We start from the raw sequence: 25089 nt of genomic DNA, 5'->3' as shown, positions 1-25089 counted from the left end.
TTTATTTTTCTTTAATCAACCCATCAGGCTCTCCCATGGGTCACTGTGTTCAGACAGTCAGATAGGCTGAATTTTTGAGTGCACAATTAAAATATGAGCTTCTTCCACCGAAGATGTGGAAAACTGAGGTTGAAATAAAACAAATGTGAGAAAGTACTTGAGGTTTGAAGACAGCTTAATACCGTACTGTATGTAAATTATTTAATTAGAAAAGTGGAAACAGATATTTAAATACAGAATAATAATGGTGCATTTTAGAGAAAATGATTAACACGTCGTAGTTCCAATAAATACGACTTAAATATATATTACAATGGTGTAAGCTACAAATGAACTAGAAAGTAATATGATGATATAATATAACCTAATCACAACCCAACAACCCTGCATGATTCATGCCAAATTAGTCTCGCTGTCAGCATTGACGAGGTTGACCTTAAAACCAAGTCTCGCGATATCTAGCACGAGATTACAGTGAGGGGAGGGCTGCATGGAGAACTGAAAAGACAAAACAAAGCCCCCACATTTCAACTAACAGGCGCTGGTCGCTTTTTTATTTTATTATTATTTTTTTATTCATCAAAAACAGGTTTCACTTGTTTCTTGTACTCTCTTCAATTGAACAGCAATATTAAGTAGGTTTTGCATGATGCCAAGTAGCACGTCTTTGTTGGAGGCCGATGAGGGAGAGTCCGAGGTCCCACCACCGCTCGTGCACGCTTTCGCCGGTATGGGCCTCGACGAGCACCACGGCAGCCAGAGCCAGGCTCCTGAGCGACCAGATGAGAGTGTTTCCTTTCACCATCAGCTCCCTGCGGTATCCCATTTCAGCATCCTCGGTACGGTCCTTGACTTGAAGCCTCTCCCGCTGCATCGGCCGCCCTCGGGGGATGAAGCGAACAAAACGGCAGAGGACGAAGAGCTCGAAGGGATAGCTGCCACTTCTTCGGGCGCGTTGCTAGCTAAGGCCCACCGTAATCAGCACCTCCCATCAGGGCAGAGCGGCACCGTGATGGAGCCGCCGCACGTCGAGACGGTATTGTTGTACAACGGAGACGAGCGGGATGATAGCGGCGTTGGCGGCGGCAGTGCGCTACCCCCGGCGGCCAGCATGGTGATGCTCCCACCCGGTGTGTACGGGGAGCCGGGCTTCGAGGCCGAGCATTCGCTTTTGAGCCGGAGAAAGAGCGTCAACACGACCGAATGTGTGGCTGTACCGAGCTCCGAGCACGTCGCTGAGATTGTGGGGAGGCAGGGTAAGGGTTTTCCCGTCGATTGGTTTGTTTATGAGCCAACAATACACTCCTTATGGTATCTCTTCAAAACTTTGTCGGGGGGGGGGAGGATTTTACGTGAAATAAAATGTATAAAGTTTTAAAAGAAGTTAACTGATTTATTGCTCTGCACCTTTAGCTACAACGATTTTTGAAGTTAGCATCCGGTTCGGAGCCGCCGACACTCTTCTTAAATAAAGGAATATTTCACTGCATTTAATGACTGGTAGATCATTGTTGGGCCTCTCTAGGTCAAATTGTGAAATCTGTAGAATAGCCGAACTTGAACTAAAGTTAATTTTATTTTTACGCGGGATTTGCCATTCGGGAACCACGAAGTTTAAAAACTCAAAACAACATTTTAGCTTTTTGGGCTGCTGTATTAAACATGTTGCAGCTTCAAATATGCAGAATTTGAGACACAAAATCCTGTTTCTCGTGAAATGTTTTTTCAAGAATTAAGAACGGAAAGTGCAAAGAATAAAACACCATACATTAAATATTTTTTATGATATAAAAATTCACAAGCTGTTTGTTTCTAGTCTGTTAGGTCAAAACCCATCATATAAAATGCTGTTTTTAAGTTAGACCTGTGTCATGGTTAGAGACACCAAAGACATCTAAATGTAAGGATTTGCATATATTTTACTATAAAATACGTTGAGTGTGTTATCCATTTCAGAATTTAAGTACTTCTAACCTTTGAGCTAATGTGGAAAGGTTAATTTCTGAAATTCAGTGGAATTACCCTTTAACCAAGTTGGAAGCCTTCAAACCACACGCTGACTTCAATGTTGTTTGTCTACTGCGGTTGGCGTTAGCTCAAGCTAACTTAGCTAACACTGCTAACTGGGTCAACACCACCCTGACCCAACATCCTTTAAAAAAGTTTACATATCAACTTCTTCTTTAAACCAACTGTCTCCAACCTTCAATTCTTTTGAATTACTTAATATTCTGAATGTTTTTGTGGGCTTTTTGAACTATAAGAACATCCTCGCCTGAATATTGTCGTGCTTCTACCCGGCTTCGCTTTGTCTGGGAGCAGAAAAGAAAGAACAGAGCTGGTCACCATTGCTATGCCACATCAGCTGTTGAAGATTTAGCGTGCTCTTTGCTCGTTATTGAGGTTTTACGGCTCACAGTTGTAACCCAAGATATGTGTTTAATATTAAAAAAATGTCATTTTCCTCTATAAAGGGCTTTACATAATCTTCATATAGATTAAACTGGTCGTCTGAGTGTTATGTAGTGTTTTAGATCAGGTGGGGGAGGGTGCTTGGTGTTGACAACAACAGGAAATGGCTCTGGTAATAATGTTGGACTCTCAACCACTGCTAAAAGGAATATTTAATTCATAAGCCCAGCTACTTGGATGTGGAAATAATGACTGGAAAGGAGACTGGACCCCGCTAAAATAAAGCTCAGCTGGAGGAAATTTACCATTCAGAAACCTTGTACTTGTGGCCCTAAAACTCTTATGCAGCCTGGAAAAGTAGAGGATTTCATCTGAGTGTTCTCCAGGTCTGAACAAGTATGGAAAAAATAAAATAGAGGGTTGTAAAATGTTTATATTAAGAGACCTTATTCCTTTTATGCTATTGTCTCTTTTATTTCCTTGCTTTGTTCTTTCCTTATTCCTGTTTTATTTACTTCTTTCATGTCTGTCTTTTCTTATTCCTCTCATCCTTCCCCTTGTTTTGTCCTCAGTTTTTTCCTTCAGTATGTCTTCTTTTACATTCCTTTCTTTTGTCCTTCTTTCTCTCCTTGCCTTTCCTGTATTGTTTCCTAACCTTTTGGTTCTTTCCTATTTTGCTTTCTTTGTTTCCCTCTTTTTTTCTTCCCTTCCTTCCTGACTAACAACCTACACAATTACAACCCACCCTGTATAGATGTTCAGTTCCTTTTTTTTGGCCCTTTTAAAGCCAAAATTTCCAATCTTTTTGTCTTTTAGATACGAAACATAAACATACATCAGTTTGTTTGTGACCATTGACTGGTTTTGTTGACTATAAAATGTCAAACAGAGACAAATACTGCTAGTTTTGATGGTTGATATAAAATCTAGAGGTCTAAGCTGGAAAAGATATTGAAAAAATTCCCAGAATTCTCCCCACTGCGTGCAAGAATGTATGACTAAAACTGTCCGTGGATCTTTACATCAATATAAGTTTACAAGCTGTATCAGAGTTTTTTTTTTTTGTCCTTGTGGTGTTCCTCCAGGTTGTAAAATCAAGGCACTTCGAGCCAAAACAAACACCTACATAAAGACGCCAGTGAGGGGAGAGCAACCCGTCTTCGTCGTGACGGGGCGCAAAGAAGATGTAGCCATGGCTAAGAGAGAGATCCTGTCTGCAGCCGAGCACTTTTCCCTGATCCGAGCCTCCCGGAACAAGACAGGCCCTCTGTCTGCTGTGACTGGCTTAGGGGCCCCTGCTCTACCTGGGCAGACGACCATTCAGGTCAGCTTGCATTCACCTATTGATGCCATTGTTCTCTTCCACTGTCTTTTTTAAAAGCTGGTTCCATTAAAAAGGTGGTAATGTTTCTGTGTTTTCTTTTTTTCTTTTTGCCCCATCAGGTGCGCGTTCCATATCGCGTCGTTGGTCTGGTTGTGGGCCCCAAAGGTGAGCTGCTCCCATAAATGTTTCTGTGCTCCATTTACTTGAGATTGTGTTGTAAAAAGAATCAAAGTATAACCAACTGCATCTGTTCTGTTACTTTTTCGCTTGAGTATTGGAAAAACAAGCAATTGTTTTTTTCAAATAAAAGCTTATCTCACTTCCCTTTCTTTCTGAAAATAACCTGTTTATATGTGCTAGGAAACAGCATGAGATAATCAGTTTATGCAGCTAGTTTCCAAGTATTAGAAAACTCATTGACCTGCAAGCTCATAGCTATCCTTCCTTTGAAGTTCTTTGATTTCTTCAATTGTCTTTCACTTCCCTGAACATCCTTATCCTCAAAATCTCTTGAGTTTATTTCTGAAATTACTCTATAAACCAGTGTTTCCCAATCATTTTCCTCAAGGCACACTTCCCTGCATGTTCTAGGTGTTTTCTTACTTCAGCCCAGCTGATTTAAATTGATGGCAGATTAACAGTTTTTTTTCTGAACTTTAGTCAGCAGTATCAGGTGTATTAAAGCAGAGAAACATCTAAAACATGCAGGGTAGTTTGCCTTGAGGACCAGGATTGGGAATCTCTGCTTTAAACTATTCTCAGTAAACTAAATATACGAGATAAGAACAGTAAAAAGTCCAAAAGTTGCTTATTTTTTTCTAACTTGGGGAATACACAGAAGTGTTCTGGCTATATTTCAAGACATCTGTTCATTTGCCTTTATTTAGTGTTGCCCTTTTAAAAGCCTTCTGTCCTCAGACTGGATTTTAGTGTTTTGCACTTCAGCCAGGTGAGTCATCAGAGCAGCTTACAGTTAAAAGCTGTAATTATTTCACAGCTGGGTTTCTTTAAAGCCAGGGGTTGTTATAATCATCACCGCCATCTGAAGGAGAGTAATTACTGAATGTAGAGAGCTTTTTGCAGAATTTTGGTGTTACTTTGCTTGTGGTTTTCCCAGCTTCTCCAGCTGCATTTTATGACAGCTCTGTTTTTCATCCAGACGTCTGCACATCATTAATGCTTTACACTTTTTGTCCTACTAGGCAGATTGTGTTCTTTCAGTAATTTAAAAAAATTATTTGGTACATTAATTTTACCTTTTTAGTTTTAAATCACTTTTGGCTTTTAATTAGTTTTACTTTCTATTATGCTATATGCATTATGTTTTATCTGTTTTGTTGTATCATCTGTGTTTTTACATCTTTGTAGCATCCTTGGCAGATTCTGACCTGTAAAAGGTGCAACATAAATAAAGTTTACTTACTTTTAACTTTAAAAAAAAAAAAAGAATCTTAATTTTGGTTTATCCATTTGCATTCAGTAGCAAATGGATAAACCAAACTTTCTTCCTCCAGCTTGAAAAACCTCATTAAAATGAAAATCTAGATGTTAGAAAAATGCTAATTCCCCTCTGCAGTGGTGTTGGAGGGGAATAAGCAGACTGGTTTGAGATGAGGAAAAAGGAACAGATGCTCAAATGGCCACACATTACAATCAAAGTATGTGTGAGACCATAGCGACACATTGAACCTTTTTAGTCTTCTCAGGGAACAGTTTGCACAGCTTCACCAAAATGATGAATTGGAAAAACGTTTCCTGCAATAACGTGGTAGAGTGAGAACTTGGTGTAACCGTGACGGTACCGATCCACCCTGTCTTGGAAGCGGTTCTGGCTGGTGGTGGTTACTGAATTAGACATTTCTAACCCCAAAGACTCTAAGAATATTGAGTTTTTCCCTTATGCTTTTGAGTTGGGGGTGGCTTCATGGAGTCAAACTTCTACCATCAATTTTTATTTTAATCTGTCCTCCAGGAGCGACCATCAAGCGCATTCAGCAGCAGACGCATACCTACATCGTGACTCCAAGTCGGGACAAAGAGCCGGTGTTTGAGGTCACGGGAATGCCAGAGAACGTCGACCGGGCGAGGGAGGAAATCGAGGCGCACATCGCCCTGCGCACCGGCAGCTGCGGGGGCGTCGAGGCTCCTGGCGTGGATAACAGCGATTTCCAATTCAACGGGACCGACGTCAGCTTCGAGACCTCCCTGAACCCCGTTGGTGTGGGGGAGGCCGGGTGGCTCCACGCAGGCGCGTCGTCGCCAAGCGGTGGAACCCTGTTGCCGGTCAGCATCAGTGGTTCTCAGCGGGTCAATAGCAATATCAGCAGCACCGTCAGGATGTCTTCCACCTACCGCAACGACAGCTCCAGCTCTCTGGGCAGCGGCTCCAGCTCGGCTGATTCTTTCTACGGCGGCGGGAACGGGAACCGGATGGCCGACTTCAGCCCAACCTTCCCCTTCAACGCCAACGCCAACAACAACAACAACAACAACAGTACAAGCAGCAGCAGCAGCAGCAGCAGCACAAGTTTCTGGTTTGGCGACAGCCTTCTCAGTGTGGGGTCTGAAGAGCTCTTCAGTCTGGGAGGCGGAGGGTCCTCCTCAGGGTTCGAGCCCTTAACCATTTCCACTGCCCATACCTCGCAGTCCGCTGCACCACCGCACATCTGGAGCCCCTTCGTGGACCAGCCGTCACTTCAGGCCTTCGATTCCCTGCAGTCCCAGGTAAATTATTCTGAAGACACCTCGCCAGTCTTCAACCCCAGTCTTCAAACCTGCCAATAACGATTATTTTACTAATCAATTGTTCTATTGATTATTCAGACAATTAGTCAGATAAAAAATTTGGCACCTTCTGCTGACTTTTTATTTAATCTCGTAAGCCTTTTGTGTTCATTTATAGAAATGCATAAAACGACAATACAAATAAACCGATAATTCAATTTCTTTTCTAAACAGCCAAATAAACATTTTACTGCCAAAAATGCGACAACATAGCATTCCTCTGTTGTATGCTTCATCATTTGATTAATGTACCTTTTACATTAACCCAGTGGTAACAAAATATTTTCTGGGCCCCCCTATGGTTTACAATAAAATCCCCACAAAAAGAAAAAAAAAAATCAACTGGGCAGACACATCGTTCAACCAGACATGAACCTATACACATATTTTGTTTTCAAACTCCACTGAAGTTTATTTCATACTTCAGGTTGCAACAAAACACACTACAAGCCATCTTTACAGTGAAACACTTTTGTGTAAATGTTTTTTTTTTCATTCATCCATACTGCTTCCCGCGACCCCCCCTTCAATAGCACTGCACCCCACACTTTGGGTTTGGGAACAACTGCTTAAACCGATTAACTGGATAGCAATACATTATATATAACTTAATTTTACCAGCTAAAGCTAAAACTGCAACTTGAGAAGTTCTGGTTTTGAACATGTGGTGATTTTTATTTATTTATTTTTACTAACTGAAGTCTACATACTCCAGTTTGCGATTGATTACTAAATTAGTTGATTATTTCAATAATCGATTAATCAGATTAATAGTTTCAGCTCTATGAGTTTCATAGCTGTGCTTCTGTTGATCTCTGCAGACCAGCCAACCTGGCACCCCACGCCTCTCTCCAACCTTTTCTGGGACCGAGGCCTTGGAGCACCCTCAGGCCCAGCTTGTTCACCGAAGGCCTTTCGGGTCGGCCGGGACCCTCGATGCCCACAGGATCCCCTCCTATAGCTCGGCCTTCTCCTCCTCCAGCGAAAGCACCACCTCCTCTTCGCCCCCCGACTCCTCCTTCTCCTACCGGCCTGCGCTCGGCTCGTCCGGGAGGGTGCAGGAGATATGCATCCAGTGCATGGAGAACCAGGTGATCGCTGCCTTGGTTCCCTGCGGCCATAACCTGTTCTGTCTCGATTGTGCCACACAAATCTGCCAGGGCCCAGAGGCCGTGTGCCCTGTGTGCCTGTCCCCGGCCACGCAGGCCATTCAACTGCGCAATATGTGATTAGTTAGAATCCATTTTTTTCCCCTTGATGGCTGATTCAGGGGTCAGCCTCCCCCTGACACTTCTGGCTCATAGCTTAATGTATGGGACTTTAAAAGCAAGACCCCAAATCAGCGTCTAGGTAATTCCCCGCTCCAGCTTTCTCCAGGCTGGTGTTAATTTGACAAAGGTGCAGAGAGTCGGTGAAGTGGGATAGGAAGGGTGTGTGTTTAGGGCATGGGTTAGGGTGCTGAGCCCATTCTTGTGCCTGCTATTGTGAAGTCTTCTTGATTGAATAACGGGAGGGTTAGAACCTCTATGTAGCATTGGGAGGGTTGGAAAATTTCTTTTCTTTCTCATCCTAATTGTTTTTTCTTCCTATTTTATTTTTTTACTTCAAAGTATATTAGAAAAATGTTTGCCTTTAGGGCCAACGCTTTATTTTTTCATTTTTGCCATTTCAGACATTTTATCCCAGACGAAACTTTGAAAGAAGCAAGCATGTTTACTCACAGTAAGACTTCATATCAGCTGGCGGTGTAATTACTTAGTGAGTTCAGCAGGAAGGGAGGCATCAAGGCAAGTTTCTCACGTTTCCGGCTCCTTTTAAAATTGTACGGTTTACGTCCAAATTGTAAATCAATTTTTTTCATAGGTATGAAAACACTCCAAAGGAGGGTTTTTAAAACCAAGTGGGTCAGACCTATAACTGGAAAGTTTTTACACTCCATAAGCAATCATATTTTTGTTCCTTAGACCGCGAGGATGCTGTGCTTCTTCAGCATCGGCGCTTTGCTTTCCCGTTACACTTCAACCAGTTTACGGTAAACTCGTGCCTAATTCCCAAGCGTAAAGGAAGGAGACGAGTGGTTTCAGCTGACACGGTGTTGCTCTGTTTTCAAACAAACTTGTGGCCTTTTTTTATTTGGAAAGCCTATAATTACCATCACAACACTATCTCCAAAATAAAATCCCAATCTCCCGCTCAAAAAAAAACAAAAAAAAAAACACAAGCTGACAGGTGGAAGTATCTCGATGAAACAAAGTTGAAAAGAGTTGATTATTTTTATACTTTTTCTTTCCTCTTGTCATAGTTTTTGTTTACATCTTCACATGGGGAAACCATGCGCTGGTTTTCACCTAGAAGGCTAGGCACGTCTTTTGTAACATTCCTCCTCTCTGGTATCGTCGTTTAGTTTTTTTTATTTAGATGCGGCTCGTCCTTCTTAAAAAAGTATCACTTGGGATCAAAACTGGCAGATGTTTCCAGCTGTAACCTTGAACAAATCCCAGTGAAGTACAAACTGGCTGCTTTTGTTGTACAAGTTTTTATTTCTTATTTTTAAAGCCATCTCGAGAATCTTCTCTTTAACTTGAATGTTGATTTTTTTTTTTTTTTTTTTTTTTCCAACGTGGACCGCTCCATCCCACACCTGTCCGCTTTATTCCACTGAGATGTGAAACGGAGATGAAGGCCACCCACTGCTTTTTCTTTTTGCACCTCATCTGCCCGGCCTATGCAAAAATCATCTCAGTATTTGAACCAGTCCAGAAGAAGCAGGCAGATACAACTCTATAAAAACAGTGTAAGCACAGAGCTCCGATACAGTCGCCATACAAAAGCGTTTGTAACTATGGAAACTTCTCACATTTTGTCACATAACTATAACTACAATAACTTAAATTTAGTTTATTGAAATTTTTGTATTTGTGAAAGACCAACATAAAGTAGCATACAATTGTGAAGATCATAGTTTATACAAAGCGTAGTATTTGCATTCAGCCCTCTACAGTCAACACTTAGAAGACTTTGCAGCTGAAAAGTGACTGAAATTTGCAACAAAAATAAAGCACATTCAATTATCAACCATTATTCCAGATTCCCAGTTGGATTCTGTGCCTTTCTAACACATGAAGATGTATTTTATAATAAAATCCCAACCATTCCATTGTGGATGTTTCGTGTTATTGTCCTGCTGGAAGGTGAACCTGTGCTGCAGTTTCAATATTCAGCAGCTGCTTTTTTCCCCTGTTTTTTAGCTTCATGTATTTCAGATTAAATTCTATGTCCCCATTGAAGAAAAAGCAGAACCACATCATGATGCTGCCATTACAAATAGTTCATGGTTGTGTCGAGGGTTTTTTCCCACCTGTCGTATGTGGGCCATAAACTTTAATCTTGCTCTTGTTTGACGGGCTCACCTTGTTCCACCTGCTTGCTGCTTCCTGTCTGGTCTGCCTCAAACTGAGCTTCTGTTTTATGGTTTTTTACTTTTTCTTAAAGTCCGTCTGCTGTGTCCCCTGGTTTCCAGCAAGATTAAGATTTAATTGCAATTCATTTGCTGATTAATTGCCTTTTGGTGATCAAACTGGTTTTTATTTAGGGGTATCTGACTGAATGGGACCGAATGCAAATTCCTTCCACTTTACAATTCTGTACGACTTTGTTGGTTTTTCCCTGAGAAGCTGTCAGGCGAGTCAGGGTTTAAAGTGACAAAATGTGAAAGCTTTTAAGACTTACTAACACTCAAAAGTGTGTTTTCTGTTGGATTTCAATCGGGGCTAATCTTCATTTACCTCTCTGAACATAAAGATTTTCTAGTTGTTTTTTTTTTTTTCTTACAATTTTGTGCACTACACAATACTTGACACACTATTGAGCAGTTAGGACAAACACCTCATCTCACTTCTTACATGCATGGATTTACTTCTTGTTTCTCAGAACGGTACATACATGTGGAGACCTTCTCAAGTATTAGCTTTAAACACCGGTGTCTATAGATTCCTGTAGGACTGAATCAGTTCAGACATTTTGAAGGCGAGGAGGAGGAGCAGCTGGAACGATTTCACTACATTAGGTCAATCCTGTTGCTTGCTTTTTGTTTTTGTGGACGTTGGACTGCAGTCCCTCCAGCATTCCAGCTGTGATCAGTATTTCGGACCCATCACGTGGTTTCAACCTAAACTCCTCTGTATCCTCTCCTTCGCGGGCGGGTGAACTTTTGTTAGGAAACGGAACCAAACAAGACCCAAAAGTGCAAAAAGAAAAGAAACAAAATCCCACCTCACCTGCATACGTCTTCTCTTTTATCCGTCCCAGTTATTTTAATTCTCATCTCTTCAAAGGATTGATCTTTTTATTATTATTATTTTTCTTTCCGCCTGAGGGAATGCAATACACGACCGGCCCTCGGATTGTCGACATGAACCTATTGATGTTTTTTTTTCGTTTCTTTTTGTGTATGTATTATATAAAAAATTACTGTTAATGACTGAGAAATATACAGAACTTATTTTTATTTTGTTACATTTCATATATACATAAATATATCTATATCAAAATGTTTACAATAATATTTTAAATTTGTTTCTATTTTTACTTTTTTGGGGTGATTTTAAGCGAATGAAGAGCTGGAAATCCAGATGATGTTGCAGAGGAGAGCGTCTCAGTGCTATCTGCTTGTAGTCTAGTTAGTAGTTTACAGTATTGATGATGATTAATAGTATTGATAGCTGCCGTTAAACCTAGTTGAAAGTGGAATGTGCATCACGAGCATGTCTTCATCATTTACCGCCATTGTGGATCTTCACTGCAACTGTAAAAAGGCCAAGGATTCAAGCTGCCTGTCATGTCTGTACACCACCAAAATTAAGAACGGTATACTATTAAGATGTATCTTCGATTATCTATCTCTAATGCATATTGTTCAAAGCTGTACCAATGGTTCAAAGTATTTGCTAATTTTACTACACTTTTGTTATGTATATGTGTAGGAGGAGTCTTAAGGCATATAAATTCTTCAAATTAAGTCAGGAGTTTAAAGCAGACTATATTTTATAATGGCCTTTTAAGTTATTGCGGCCAAAGCACTGATATTATATATTTGCTGTAAAGAGAATTTTAAGAGTTTTATTTTTCTGATATTAAAGTTACGTAATAAAGACGGTTTCATTTTAAGCCACTTCAGATTCCTGTCGTCCTTTTTGGGGGGGGGGATTTTTTTCTTCTTCTTATAGTCATGTTGTGGCTCCGGGTAACTGGAAATCCCAGCGGAGGCTGCGGTTGTGTTTAAACCAGGATTAAACGGAAGATTACCTCCTTCATGGAGTGCAGAAATGTTGAGAGTCGGAGCTTTGACTTTGCGGTCTACCTCGAAGAAGAAACTGCATTGTCCATAAAGTTGTTTCCAGACTTTATTCTCTCTCTGAGCTCCAGTTTAAGTGTTTAATCAATAAGATTCAGCAACATCCGTTTTGTTTCTGTTGAAGCAGGTTGTAATTTGGTCGGTTCACACAAGTTTCTGGCTCTACAACTTGCCGACATCCATCTACATCTTCATTAGTCTGAACATCCAATTATCCACCAATTCATCAGCCTGCTGTCCGTTTGTCCATCTGTCCATTTATCCATCCATCAGTGCTTGTCTTTTTCAATCTGCTCATCCATCCTTCCTGTCGGTCAGTCTTTTCCTCATGTCCCTTTAGTCATCTTTCCATTTTCACATCCACCTGTTTTTCTGTCCATGTCTTCTGATCTGAGCTTTCATCCATCTAAGTAACCATATGTCAATTTATCCTTCCATTGATTCCATCTTCCTTTTGATCAATTTATTTCAGTCCTCATATCTAGGTCTATCTAGTTGTACCTTATGTTTTGTTTTTTTTTTGCACGCTCCTAAATATTACATCTGTATATCTTGAATTTACAGCAAAAAGAAACTAATAATGAAAGAGAAAATAAGAATTTCTTTAAAAAAAAAAAAAGACATTAAAAAATGTGTAGAAACCTCAGATTTGAGACCTGAATGTTTGAAATGCAGCTATAGCTGGTGAAGAGCCTGAGCCTGACCACTTGTTAGTCACTCACCTCAGTGAGCGCCTCATCTTCCAACATCGATTAAAAAAAGTCTCAGTAAGTGTTACTAAAATGAGAGTAAAATGCTGTCAGTTCATAGAAGAGGACTGACTCCCTGCTTCTAGTCGGTTGGACCCATGATGTTACAAAATGTCCTTTTCAAAATGAGAATTTATATATTTTATTCTACATAACGTAATTTTTCTTGTACACATTGGCAGACACTAGAGTGAATGTGAAACGGTGCATCGCAGTAAATCAGAATACACTTTTATTGCAAAAGTAGGCGTTTTGAAATTCAGTTCAAAAACTGAAATGCTTACATTTCAGTTTTTATTTACCATTATATAACTGTATGTTTGCCATTACATTGTTGTATATTTCAAGCTTTTATTTCTGATTATATTGATGGTGGCCTACAGCTAATGTAACAAAAATATGTAGTTTAACTTATAGTTGACCATTTTTTATTTTATTTACTTATTACTGCGTTTATTTTATTAGCGCAATACTAAGTTTAGAAAATGGAAGGAAGAAAGTCTGGACCATGAGACATTTCTCCATGCTTTGTTCCAAAATAGTCATAAAAGCACATTTCAGATTTTTCATGGTTACTTTTTAACTGCACACAAACTTGACCAAAAGCTGTTACTCTGATTCTGGAAAAAAAAAAAAAAAAAAAATCAAATTTGTCATTGATTAGATTATAAACTATATTCTACTCAGGAGGAAGTGAAAAGCTTAAGTGTCCTTGTGGCACCACAATCATCCAAATGAAAAGAAATGCTTCAAATATGTAACGGTAAGTGATTGAAGTCTGCCTTTTGGAATTGAAGTACTGAAACAGATCAACGTTTCTGTTCATTTGGTAAAATGCAACAACACATTTGAACAATTAAATTCTCAAACAAGCCAAAGTGGAGGCTCTCAGAAACTCGCTTGCAATAAGAGAAAATCTCTCCCTAATTTCATAAGAACTTAAGTGCAGAGCTCTAGGAAGTCTTCTGCCACTTTTCTGCCCAGGATATGAATCAAGAACAAAATGGTAGCATTTAGTTAAATCTCTGGGCTCGTTTTAGCAGAGCCTGTACAGACTTCAACGTTAGTTACCGTCCATTCTGTTACCGTTAGTTACCGTATTCTGTTAAGAGCTCATCAAGAATGGTGGGATGTTTTTGTCATAAATCTGCAGTAATATTGTGATAACAGGGTCTTTCTGACTGAACACACATTCAGGGGGGATTTCAGTTCAACCTTTCTCACACATGAGTGTGTGTCTGACGTGCTGCTTTTAGTGACATTTCTCCCACTCTCCCATGGTTGTCATAGCAAAACAACTCCCCCCCCTCCCTTTTTATATAATTGTCTAAGGAACATAAACGCCATAATGTTCACTCAGTGGGCTGTTATGAAATACAGATTGGTGCATTAAATTTAATGGGTGTCACTTCAGCCGGAGCTTTAATATAAAATCCACATTCTGATGAAGAATTAGCTTTGGAGCACTGGCTCAATGACAAAACAAACAGGACACCATATGGAGAAAAGCAGTCCATATTTAATTTCTCACATGAGAAAAACAGGTACAATTAGATCTGAAATAGTAGTCAACATTTACTCACCCAAGCCGTCTTTCGGCTGCTACAGTAACTGCAAATCATGTAAAAAAAAACAAAACAAAACAAAAAATATATATATATTTTCCACCTTTTAAAAGCACACTTTTGGATTCGGTTCAGCATGAATTTTCAGCAGAAGACACGCCGCTTCCTGCAGTTCCACCGGATAAACACTCAGGACTGGACAGTGACGGGCTTTCTGGACGACACGACTGAAATCACTGCGACCAAAACGCTGCTGGTCAGAAGAGCACGGCGAATTATGGAAAACATTCAGGACCAAAAGTGCCACTGATCACTTACATGAAATATTAAATTTGAGCAAATTGTAATCAATTATGGCAATCATTTAAAACTGTAATGTATCGTATGCTAAAATTATATATTGTGTGAAGCTATAAATGCATATTTAAATCAATTTTTTCCACATTTAATTATGCATTTACTAAACAATATTTTTATGTAGATTTTTAAACATGATGTAAATGATCAAATATTTACACCTGATGCATTGAATTGCAGCATTTTTGGCCCTTGATAAATGAAAATAAACTGATATTTTGACAATTAACTTTAGACAAAAAAAGCCTAAAATGGGCCAAAAGGTTTTTAAATTAAATAATCTATCTTCCTTCGAAAAGAAGTAACATCTTGCTTGTCTTTTAAACTATGACAAATGTAAAAATATAGGTGTTAAACAGCACAGATTAAAAGTTCATCTGCTTTAATGTTTAATTTAAGGTAAAAAGAAGCCAAACATGGTCTGGATGTGACTTTGTGTGAATCTCCTGCTGAGTGCAACATCACTGATCTACAGCAGGCTTTAACTTCCATCACTTAAATGAGAAAAGTGTTTCATACAAACATCTGCATGCATTTGAAAACCAAAGATGTTTACATGGATTTATGAGGACAACAGAAAAAAATGAAAAAGTATGAATGCTTAAGGCGAAGGGGTTTTGTTAAAAAAGGTGGCTTGTTGTTAAATATTGTACGATCTGAATCCAATGTTCTGTTTGTAATCTTTATTTTGCTCTGAGCTGACCTATTCGCTACTTTAGTCAAAGGTAAAGTGCTACAAATGAACAAATAAATCAGAAAAAGTAGGAAAAATTAAAAAACAACAAAATATGTAACAAAGGCTGAACACAAGCTATAAATCCTCTTATTGTTTTTCTGTCAAACTTCACGCAGTAAACCAGGATAAAGATAGAGGAGTGCAGCTCAGTTTTGTCAGGACTCCAACCCTTGTGTCAGATATGACTGGAAACAGATTAAAATCAGGACTTCCTGGACTTTCCTCTGTTTAATGTTTACAAAAGACTGTTGTTTTTTTTTACAGAAATTGTCACTTCTGGTCACCAAAAACACAGATAAACCTCAATCTTTGTACCGAGAGATCAACATCAGTCTCTTCTCTGCTTGCTTGCGTCACTCCCGCATTGAACAGAAGAGTTTCTCTCCCGTTGAGAAGGTAAATAACCCATTCTCTGCGGTGGCATAAAACAGAAGCTTTTTTTTTTTTAAAATTAGTATCCATGACTAAGAGTCGGCAGCGTGAGAAGTACTGGGTTTACATGTGGTCAGGAGTTCATTTGAGGGGATTTGACTCAGGAGTGACACAGGCTGCCTGCTGGAAACTTACAGCCTTGCAAAAGTAATTGCACCACATTTTTTCCTGCTGCAACCGCAAACTTCAATAAAATTAATCGTGATCACATGTAATGTAGTGCATAATGGCTGTGGAAATAAATAACAAAAATCAGAAGACTTAAAGCGTTTGTATTCAGCCCCTTTTACTCCAACGCGCTTTAATGAAATCCATTCGGAAGCCGACCAAGCAAGACAGTAAACAGCTCAGAGATGAAGCTATAAGCAGGATTAGGGTGCAAAACAACCACAGAAATTCCCATCCAACAGAGCTCAATCCATTTTCTAAACAATGGAAAGATGACACCTGGAAACCCAGACAAGACAGACGACTTAATGGGAGAAACCCTGCAAGGAGAGCAATAATCAGAGAAACTCTTTGGATGGCCTGCAGAGATCCAAGTAATTTGTCTCTTCACAAATCTGGTCAATAAGGAAGAGCGGCAAGAAGAAAGCCATCACTAAGAAAAGGCCTTTTCGCAGTTTGCAACAAACCATGTTTGCGACAGAAGTCGCTTTGTTCAGATGAAACTGAAACCAAACTGAGTCAACAGCCTAAAGGCCGTGAGGTGGAAAACCTCCATCCCCACTGTGAGGCATGGCGGTGGCATCATCATGCTGTGGGAATGCTCATTTTTAGCAGTGACCGCAAAGCTGATGGGAATCAAAGCGTATTCCTGTTTTAAAATGACCTAGTCAAAGTGTTTCATCTGGGGTCATAACACACATGCATTACGAATGTTTAACCTTTCCTGTGAATAAAAAAAGAACAATGCAGAAAACATTGCATTCCTCTAAGACACAAATGGAACCCAGATGAAATAAAAATGTGATTGTAACCTAACAAAAAGTAAAAGAACAAAAACAATAAATCAACAACCAAGTATGAATACGTTTGCAAGCCGCTGATTTTGTGCACACAGAGCAGGAGTTCAGCTCTTTGTCACTTTATCTTGTTTAACTGATGGAAACAGAGACTTGTCTTCCCAGCACAGAGCTGAAGTTCATCTTCAAAAAAAAAACATTACAAAAAACCTTTGACAACAGCTGACCTGGACATGTTCAGACGCGTCTCGGCTCCAGCGGCTGAAACTCTGCATCAGATAACGGCGGCTCTCTTTGATTGTTGCGGTGAGCTCCCACATCCTGTCCCGGCAGCTTCTGGCTGCCAGGAAGTGATTGGCGTGACCTTCGCATCTGCAGCTGCGGGTCTGAAGCCATCCTCGGTAAAACCCACGCAGCTCCTCGACGGTTCAGTGAGGTCGTAGATCGTCAGTAGCTGGTGTCCTTTATGTGCGTGTTGGTGTATGGTTTCTACAAAGTCCTACAGTTAAAGCCATGCATTAAACGTGAGCACATCGTTTTAATAGATGGCTTTGGCTCTTGTTGCCGTGAGCAACAGCTGGAGCCTTAGTGCAACGCGACGCCTCGAACACACCTGAAAACACTTATCTATTTTTGTTTTTTTTTTTACAGTCTGGAGTTCACTGAGGAAGACTAGTCGCTGGCCGTGTGTGTTCAGGTGAGGACCTGCTGCTGGAGGGTCTCAGTCCAGAGGCTGGGGGTCAGCGATGGGCATGGTGTGAAGGACCTCGTCCAGGAGCTGCAGGGCCCGGTGCAGGTGGATTTCGATCCAGCAAGGGGTCTCCTTGATGCTCTGCCGGGGGTAGTCGGGCCCCCAGCCTTTAACAAAACTCATCCTGAGAATGCAGAGCCGTCGGAGGTCATCGACCCCGATGCCGGCGGCGGCAGAGAGACCTGAGGGGACAGGAGGGCAGGGTGAGCGGTGAGCGGTGGCTCGGCTCCGATTCACAGCCACCGCTAGTGATGCGTCCTATTGTGGGCGCCGTTTGTTACGTTCAATCGCTAAAACATAAAATAGTTTGAGAGCGCTGCACTTTTTGAAGAATCTCTAAGAAAGCATATTCAGTCCATTCACAGGAACATCTCAGTAATTCAATAACAATATCATGATATAAAACAATATCATCAAAAATTGGTATCCATTTCAGGAATTCAACTCAGAAAAGAAAACATGTCCTGTATAGTTTCATTAGATACAAATATTTATTTATGTTCTGATGGTCGTGTGTGCTAGCTAATGAAATTCAGTACTAGCAACATGGACGTCAAATATTAGAAAACACTGTGATAGTGGGTTTGTAAATATGAACAGAACATTAGCACTGATCGCTACAGGTTTTCCTCTCCGTTCCGACCTCTGGGACCTTCAGGGTCATTTTTTACCATCATCAGAGTCAGAAGAAGAAACTTCTGCTGGGAGATTCAATCCAGACTCGGTGGCGCACTAATCACACAGCTCTTTGCAATATCAACAAACCGGCACAGCAAAGAACAGATACTGCAAAATCCTAAGACCAAAAAAACCCCAAACATTTTATTAATTTCATTTTCTTTGAGGTGTTGTTTACAGTAGGTTGAGAGAAAAGCTGAAGGCGTCCATTAAAGCAACCTGGGCTTCCTGAACACTCAGTCAGTCACCTCAAATTTCTGTATAATAACCATAAATACTCATCTTATGTTATATTTACAATTTCTCAAACTCTGAATTTGAGCTTTGAGGCTGGTGCAGTTAAACAAATCCTAGGGATTTTTCCTGGCATCTAAGAAAAGATACAAAAAAAAGTCTTCAAAAGATGGAAAGTACAATAAAAAGTACTCCTCTTTTATCATTTCAGTATTGCGATAAACAGAACCACAAACATTAAGTGACTTTTGTTCAAGAGCAGACTTTGTTGCATCAATTTAGTAAACTTGTCTGTTTACGAGCGACAAAAATCAAAATTCTGTGGCTCTCGGTTGCTTTCAACTTGACCGTTTTGGCCCACATGGTAAAACATTTGGTCGTAGAAAAGTTTCTTACTGATAGCTGGAGCGATTCCTCCGACTGATCCAGGACCAGGTATGTTCCCCGCCACGGCAGCCGCTTGAGCAGCCGCCGCCGCCTGAGCCGTGGCGGCCTGCTGCTGCATCTGTCTGTGGCACTGACGGAGGTCGAACACCTGGAGGGACGGGTGGCGCTCTGAGTGCTTGTGTTGTAGACTCAAAACGTGCAGCACGGGGGCGGAGGAAAGCCGGTGACCTCACCTTGATGTACGCACTGGGGTAGATCTTGTGGACGGCGTCTCCTGGGGCTCGGCCCGCCTCTCGGTCCAGGTAGTAACTCTGAACAAACACTGCGTGGTCACTGAGGCATCGCACCCACACGTCGCCCTCTCCTTTACACTCCAGCTGGACTCCTTTACCGATGTGAAGCCTGAGGGGGAAAAAAGAAGAGGGAAAAAGAGGCATAACAGAAACAAAATAAACAATTTAAGATGCTTCCTGCTAGGGCTGCAGATAGAGATTATTTTAGTAATAGATTATTTTGACAACTAATCGGAGAAAAAACTAATTGGCACTTTCTGCATATTTTTCATTTAACCATCTAAGTCATTCTTATAGAACATTATAAATACATTAAAAGATGTGAAAAAAACAACATTTTAATGCAAAATGTATATATTTGGCTTAATATCAAAAGCCAAAAATATAAATTTTTGTATATTTAAACTCAAAACAGCTCTGACTGTTTTGTGCTTTCAGCAAATAACTAAAAATGTACATTTGTTGGCAATTATTTCAATAATTGATTTGTCCAGATTAATAGTTTCAGCCTTACTCATCGCTCATTATTCATGCAAAAAAAAAAATCCACATTTTTTTCAATAAACCGTCCAAAATTAGACGTTAATTCAACGATTTACAGTGGTAAAGTTCACATGCAGACTGTCAACATGGAAGCTGCAAAGAAAGGTGAGAGAGTGTGAAATTAAAGAAAGGGAGGATTATAGACAGATGAAGGAAATACAAGGATGGAAAGAATGACACAAAGAAGAAAGAAGAGAATGAACGACAAGAGGGATGGAGGGAAGGAAACGAGACAGACCAGAAGGAGAAAGGAAACAAACAAAGGAGAAATAAGATTCGAATTAAAGGACAACATTGACACAATACAATAGGGGATAAATATTTTTGCCATAATACTATTTTGTTTTTTAGTGCCAGTAAAAACCTGGACAGTTCTGAAATCACCTTGAGTGTCTCACCTTGCTCTCTCAATAGCCTCAGTACGATGGACGTTACTGAGCTGGCCCAAACAGAACCGGTCCCCTCCTGAGGGGTCCACGTAGCCGTCCACCGTCACAACGGGGCAAGAAGACGGCACTTTAAATGTCTCTCCAACTTGGACGTCCATCTCGAAATAAGCAATGGAGCACCAGTAGTCAGGCGCTGAAGGGCAGGACAGAGCAGTCAGCTCATCAAAACACACTCTAAAACAAAAAAACATGTTTTTACACTGAACCTGACAGGATTTATTTATACCTGGATGATTGGATATCGGAGGCTGAAAGGCGAGCTCATTGTGTACTGGCCCTGAAAGGAAAAAAACACATCGCTGTTTTACAAAGTAAAGGCAAATTATGACACAAATCGACTGATGAAGGCAAAGCTTTAGCTTAAAGTTACAGTAGAGTGTTGGATGTGGCATTGGAGGGTGGTGCTGCAGATGACCGTTGGTGTGGTGAGGTATGCTAGGGGGGAAGCCACTGTTCCTGGACCAGTTGGAGCTGGCACCTGGGCAGTAGGGGGGAGTTCAGATGGAAAGGTAAGAAAAATCTACATTTCCAAGCAGACCAAGGGGAATGGTTTGCAACCGCCTTACTGCCTGATCCTGCAGGGATGACAGGGAAGGACTGCGACTGCGCGGAGACCGACGTGGACGCCTCGGCGGGCGGAAGCAGGCCCGGGGTCGGATATGGCTCCGCCTGAGGTGGGCGGCTGCCGGACGGGGGGTGCTGGATGGTCTGGAGAGAGTGTCCGCCATCGACAGTGGGGAGAGTCGGAGGCGCATCAAAGTCGTACTCGTCTTTCACAATCAGCGAGGAGCTGGGTCCGGAGCCGGCTAGCGTGAGGCCTGAAAGGTCTGCGGAGTGACAGAACGGAATATGAGCTGCTGAAATGAAAACAAATCTGAAGGTTTGACCAGAGGCAGGAAGCCAAACTGGGTTGAAATGATCACAACAAAGTGGATTTCCTCCTTTTAAAACACTTTTTGCCTCCAAACACAAACCTCCTCTGAAGTTTACCCATTGTTAGCATGAATGTCGTTAATTTTGGGATGTTGTTGATTTGTTTGAACTGTTCTTGGTGAAAGGTGAAATGATGGCTCAGAAAACAAGCTTAATATTTTTTTAAGAACATTACCTGGGTGAACTAGTTTAAATTTAACCCACAAAGAGATGAAGTTTTGGTTGAGATCAGAGGTAGGCGATATGGACCTACAATTTCATTGCAATATTTTGTGGCACTGTTTGATAATGATAAAAATTATGATAAAAAAGGATTTATTACTTCTTTTTTGGGAAACCCTAACCCAGCATTCATAGCACCACAATTATTCTGATTTTGAAACCATTTGAAACAGGCTTCTTCAGGACGCCACTTGCTAAAAAAAATGTGATTAAAACGCACACAGTAACGGCATTTAATCACATACTCATAGTTTCATACTTACTAATGTTTATTGATGCTGTCATGGACAAAGTAGAGTAGAGGAAATAGTAAAAAAAATTTTAATAAACCTGTCATATTTTCTTTTTTTTGTTTACATAATTATTCTAAATCCATTAAGACAATGACAAATGAAGATATTGTTATTTAACTCTCCACAGCTCTGACTTTAAAAGCCAGATCCGTGGCACGAAACCAGCCAGTTTAAATGAGTTTCCAATTCTGCTGGGAAGAGTCAACGTTAATTAGACCTTCATGACCAGAAGGAGTCGATGAAAACCTGACTGGAGCTGCATTTTTGACACTTTAAGTGATGCTTTGTTTAATTAAATTAAGCTAAATCTAAAAGCTACCGTGGCTCACCTATGCCAGGAGACACCACTCGTTCATAGTGATAGGGATTGACACACACGCTGTCACACTTCAGATCAAAGGCAAACTGGCAGTATTTCACATGCTTCAGCTCATTCTTGTGCAGGTCCGGCCATCGCCACAGCCGAGCGTAGATTACATGAGGGAACCCTTTACGCCCGGCAACCTGAAGACCATCAGAGAAGCTTGGAATTAGATCATGGTTGACAACCTCGTTTTGTTTAATAAACTGAAGAAGGAACCAACTACGTCCAATGCCCTGCACAACTGGAGTACGCTAGCTATTACTCAGGTCAGTTTGGGTCTACTACCTGCAGTCGTCCATCCAGAGTCCTCTGGATGGTCACACACTTGCTCGGGTGGGCGCCATTTGTAGTGATGGCCGTGATGAGGGAGTCCAGCTCGTCTTTCTTCTCCTTCAGCTTCTTCACCAGGCTCTCGATGGCCCGTTTGGCGAACGTCTCACTCTCGCCGCCCTGCCGGTGACACATCAGGCTGTGCACGATGCTCAGGCACGCGTCGTTGCTGGTGGGTGTGCTGGCGATGGACATCTTAGCTGGAGGTTCTGCCGCACTTCCTGAGAAAAAACAACTGGACCCGGCGTCGAGAGCTTCACATCGTCTCCTGGTCTTTTCACAGACAGGGCAGAAAAATAATGCAATTAATGAGAGACTGTAGATGCAAATTAGCTTATGCTATAATCTGGTACAGAGCGTGACACGGTGACATTTACGCTTGAGAAGTGAACCTTTCCTTTTTAAGTAAAGTTTGTTATTAATCCAAAGCATTTTTTGGAAGTTGTGTGACTTCAGATCTCTCATGCTCCAAGGAGAGACGTGGCAGGATATATGAGGAGGAGATGTGAAACTAAATATATATATTTTTACAGTCATTTTAGAGGAGTTATCAGGCTGTAGTTTACCATAACTTTTTTACAGTCAGGTTTATGTGTTGCTATATTGTTTACATTCAACATATGTGTCTATAGTCTTTCACATTGTTTTGTTTGCACAAATGTAAAAGCACAGTTCAAACTAAATAGGCAAATTGTATTATAGATAATTTATACAACAAAAGATATATTTCCCATAAATGACACCACAGAATAAATTGTTCATTTGTATATTTAGGCTATATTTTGTTTAATGTGTTACATCTGATCGTCTCTTTCCTGGTGAAACCCTGAATTTCTTACTACATCATCCAATTCTTTCACGTAATCAGTCTAAATAAAACTACTCATTTCTTAAAGGAAAAATTATATTTAGAAATCCAAAATTGTATCTTTAGGAATACTGAACACATCGCAAAGTCTGAAAGCACAAAAGCTTTTCCACACTTGTGGCAAATTCCATACTTTCCATGCTTCCGTAGAAAAAATTGTAAAGGTATAGCATCTAATTTCAGTAACGATGCGGATTAACTAGGGTCAAAAATCCTACTTTGGTTCAACACTAATGTTATCACATTAACACATAAGTCGCTCATACAGAACAGAGAAAAAAGATAACAGCGATTCCTGAAATAAATCACAGATTTGTGTCGAGTCTGAGTGGCGTGCAGAAGGCATGAACGCTTTTCTGCAACTCTTTAATTTTCATTTATAAGATAAACTATGATAACACTGGCTCACCGTCAAATAAATGAGGACGACGGGGAAATCTGCAGGTAAGGGCGATGTTTAAAAAACCTAATATGCCTTCGGTAAACAAAAAGTTTAGGCTGTCTCGCTCATTTGCTTACTAGCGGCGCCAGTCTGGCTGGCGTTTGTTCGAGGGAGGAGGACAAAGCTACTGCAAACAGCAGACCCGTGGCGGAAGTAAGGATATGTTCCCTTCAAAATAAAAGAGGAATCACTACGAAACTGTAAACTGAAGGTTGTTTCGGGAAAAAAAAGTGTCGTTTTTTGTTATAGTGATGTGGCTTTCTACCCAGGGTGCCACATGATGATTGAAATCTATAGATAATTTCAAAATGGAATGCTTCATTTATTTATTTTTTAATCCAAAGATAAGTTAAAACCGACATCTAAGCTATTTAAATATTTTTTTATCTATCAAGATGCATTAAAAGTTCAACGTGGTAGGTCAAAATATCTTTTGAAGTTAAATAGAAGTATTTTTGCCAAATGGGCTTTATCTGGGAAGTGTGTTTGGTTGCGATCTCCCAGGTTTTTACTATTAAAGCAGTTCATTACTGACAATTTTTAATAACTTGCTTATACGTGATACCCCCATAACACAAAATAGATGTACGCAAACTTTATAAAAGCTGTCTGCATTTCTAAAAGAGGTGTAATATGACATGCAAAATTTACTTGCATGTTCTTTTCTTATTTTTGTTTATAAGAAACACAACACAAAGTAAACATAACAACTACCATTATAATATTATAGTAACTACTATGGTAAATTTAGGTAAATATTAAATTAATAATCAACATTTGCTTGTTAAAAACTTGTATCATTGATTCAGCTATGGCTGATTGACGTTGGTCACGTCAACTTGATTTTATTTTGAAAGGTACGATAGGAAGTAGCCCCGCATTAAAACTACCAGCTTCACAGCGCAACTACCTGCTACGAAAACATCAGCTAGCACATCTGAATGTTGGTAGCAGAATAGCTAAGCCGTAGAAGACATGTTTTTTATATATAAACCAGTTCAACTCCGGGGATCCTACGTTCAAAATGTAACCACCTGTTAGAAAAGTCAGTGGGTAAATACTCTAATGCAACTATCGCGCACATTCTAGGCGAAATATTTTATTTAATAAAAACAAATAAACTGATTAAAGTACCTGGAGCGGTGGCTAGCAGGTGAAAACTGCCTCTGTCCCAAGTTGCCCTCCCAGCGGTGAAACTGCGCCAATCTTGTGGACACTCGGGGTTATCTCCCTAACTTCCCCCAACGCCTTACAAAAACAGGAGGGGAAACTTCATGTGGAGAAAATGTTATCTCAACATCCCGTGAAGCAAAGAAAGGGCAGGATGAAATCTCAGATTTTTTTTTTTAGTTAACTCCCACTTCAATTCTCGTATCGTTTCCTCCAATGGCGCGTTGCGCATGCGTCAAGCGAGCCACAGGTTTGAGAAGCAGTTCATGAGAGTGATGGGCGAGACGGGTCCGTTCTGGGATCCGAATCTTTGGGTTATTCTGCAAAATAAGAGCCGATGTTCTTTCAGATCACAAATAATTCTTTACTTATGCCGCTTTTTGCCATTTACTTTTCGTTTTGTGTAAGTGAATACCCATGTAGAATAACCATATCAGACCTATTTTATAAGTCGT

At 40.4% G+C, this 25089-nt stretch overlaps 2 protein-coding genes across 2 annotated transcripts; one reads left to right on the top strand and one right to left on the bottom strand.

The window, feature by feature from the left end:
• The first annotated feature begins 235 nt into the window (after positions 1 to 235).
• On the top strand, positions 236 to 11690 carry LOC114154681 (RNA-binding protein MEX3B-like). Its single transcript, XM_028034001.1, has 5 exons — positions 236 to 1256; positions 3498 to 3736; positions 3856 to 3901; positions 5709 to 6460; positions 7342 to 11690. Exons 1-5 carry the CDS (start codon positions 647 to 649, stop codon positions 7747 to 7749), a joined length of 2055 nt encoding a protein of 684 aa, XP_027889802.1. The 5' UTR covers positions 236 to 646; the 3' UTR covers positions 7750 to 11690.
• A 2431-nt stretch (positions 11691 to 14121) lies between these two features.
• LOC114154836 (mothers against decapentaplegic homolog 4-like) lies at positions 14122 to 24849 on the bottom strand. Its single transcript, XM_028034262.1, has 10 exons — positions 24599 to 24849; positions 22110 to 22427; positions 21790 to 21964; positions 20579 to 20839; positions 20383 to 20490; positions 20239 to 20289; positions 19962 to 20145; positions 18961 to 19129; positions 18737 to 18875; positions 14122 to 17610 (listed from the first exon to the last, which is right to left on the bottom strand). The coding sequence occupies exons 2-10, from the start codon at positions 22347 to 22349 to the stop codon at positions 17399 to 17401; spliced, it is 1539 nt and encodes a 512-aa protein (XP_027890063.1). The 5' UTR covers positions 22350 to 22427; positions 24599 to 24849; the 3' UTR covers positions 14122 to 17398.
• Between the last annotated feature and the right edge of the window lie 240 nt (positions 24850 to 25089).

This window comes from Xiphophorus couchianus, chromosome 12, assembly GCF_001444195.1.
Source record: "Xiphophorus couchianus chromosome 12, X_couchianus-1.0, whole genome shotgun sequence".
Lineage (NCBI taxonomy): Eukaryota > Metazoa > Chordata > Actinopteri > Cyprinodontiformes > Poeciliidae > Xiphophorus > Xiphophorus couchianus.
This window is presented reverse-complemented; position numbering and strand designations above follow the sequence as displayed.

What these genes read in the sequence shown, in the direction of transcription:
- LOC114154681 (XM_028034001.1), top strand. Translation starts at nt 647, where the DNA reads ATGATGCCAAGTAGCACGTCTTTGTTGGAGGCCGATGAGGGAGAGTCC. An exon ending in CTGGGCAGACGACCATTCAG is followed by an intron (nt 3,737 to 3,855) that starts GTCAGCTTGCAT and finishes TTGCCCCATCAG; the next exon opens with GTGCGCGTTCCATATCGCGT. An exon ending in TCGATTCCCTGCAGTCCCAG is followed by an intron (nt 6,461 to 7,341) that starts GTAAATTATTCT and finishes TGATCTCTGCAG; the next exon opens with ACCAGCCAACCTGGCACCCC.
- LOC114154836 (XM_028034262.1), bottom strand. Translation starts at nt 22,349, where the DNA reads ATGTCCATCGCCAGCACACCCACCAGCAACGACGCGTGCCTGAGCATC. An exon ending in AGTGGTGTCTCCTGGCATAG is followed by an intron (nt 20,840 to 21,789) that starts GTGAGCCACGGT and finishes GTCACTCCGCAG; the next exon opens with ACCTTTCAGGCCTCACGCTA. An exon ending in GAGGCTATTGAGAGAGCAAG is followed by an intron (nt 19,130 to 19,961) that starts GTGAGACACTCA and finishes TTTCCCCCTCAG; the next exon opens with GCTTCACATCGGTAAAGGAG.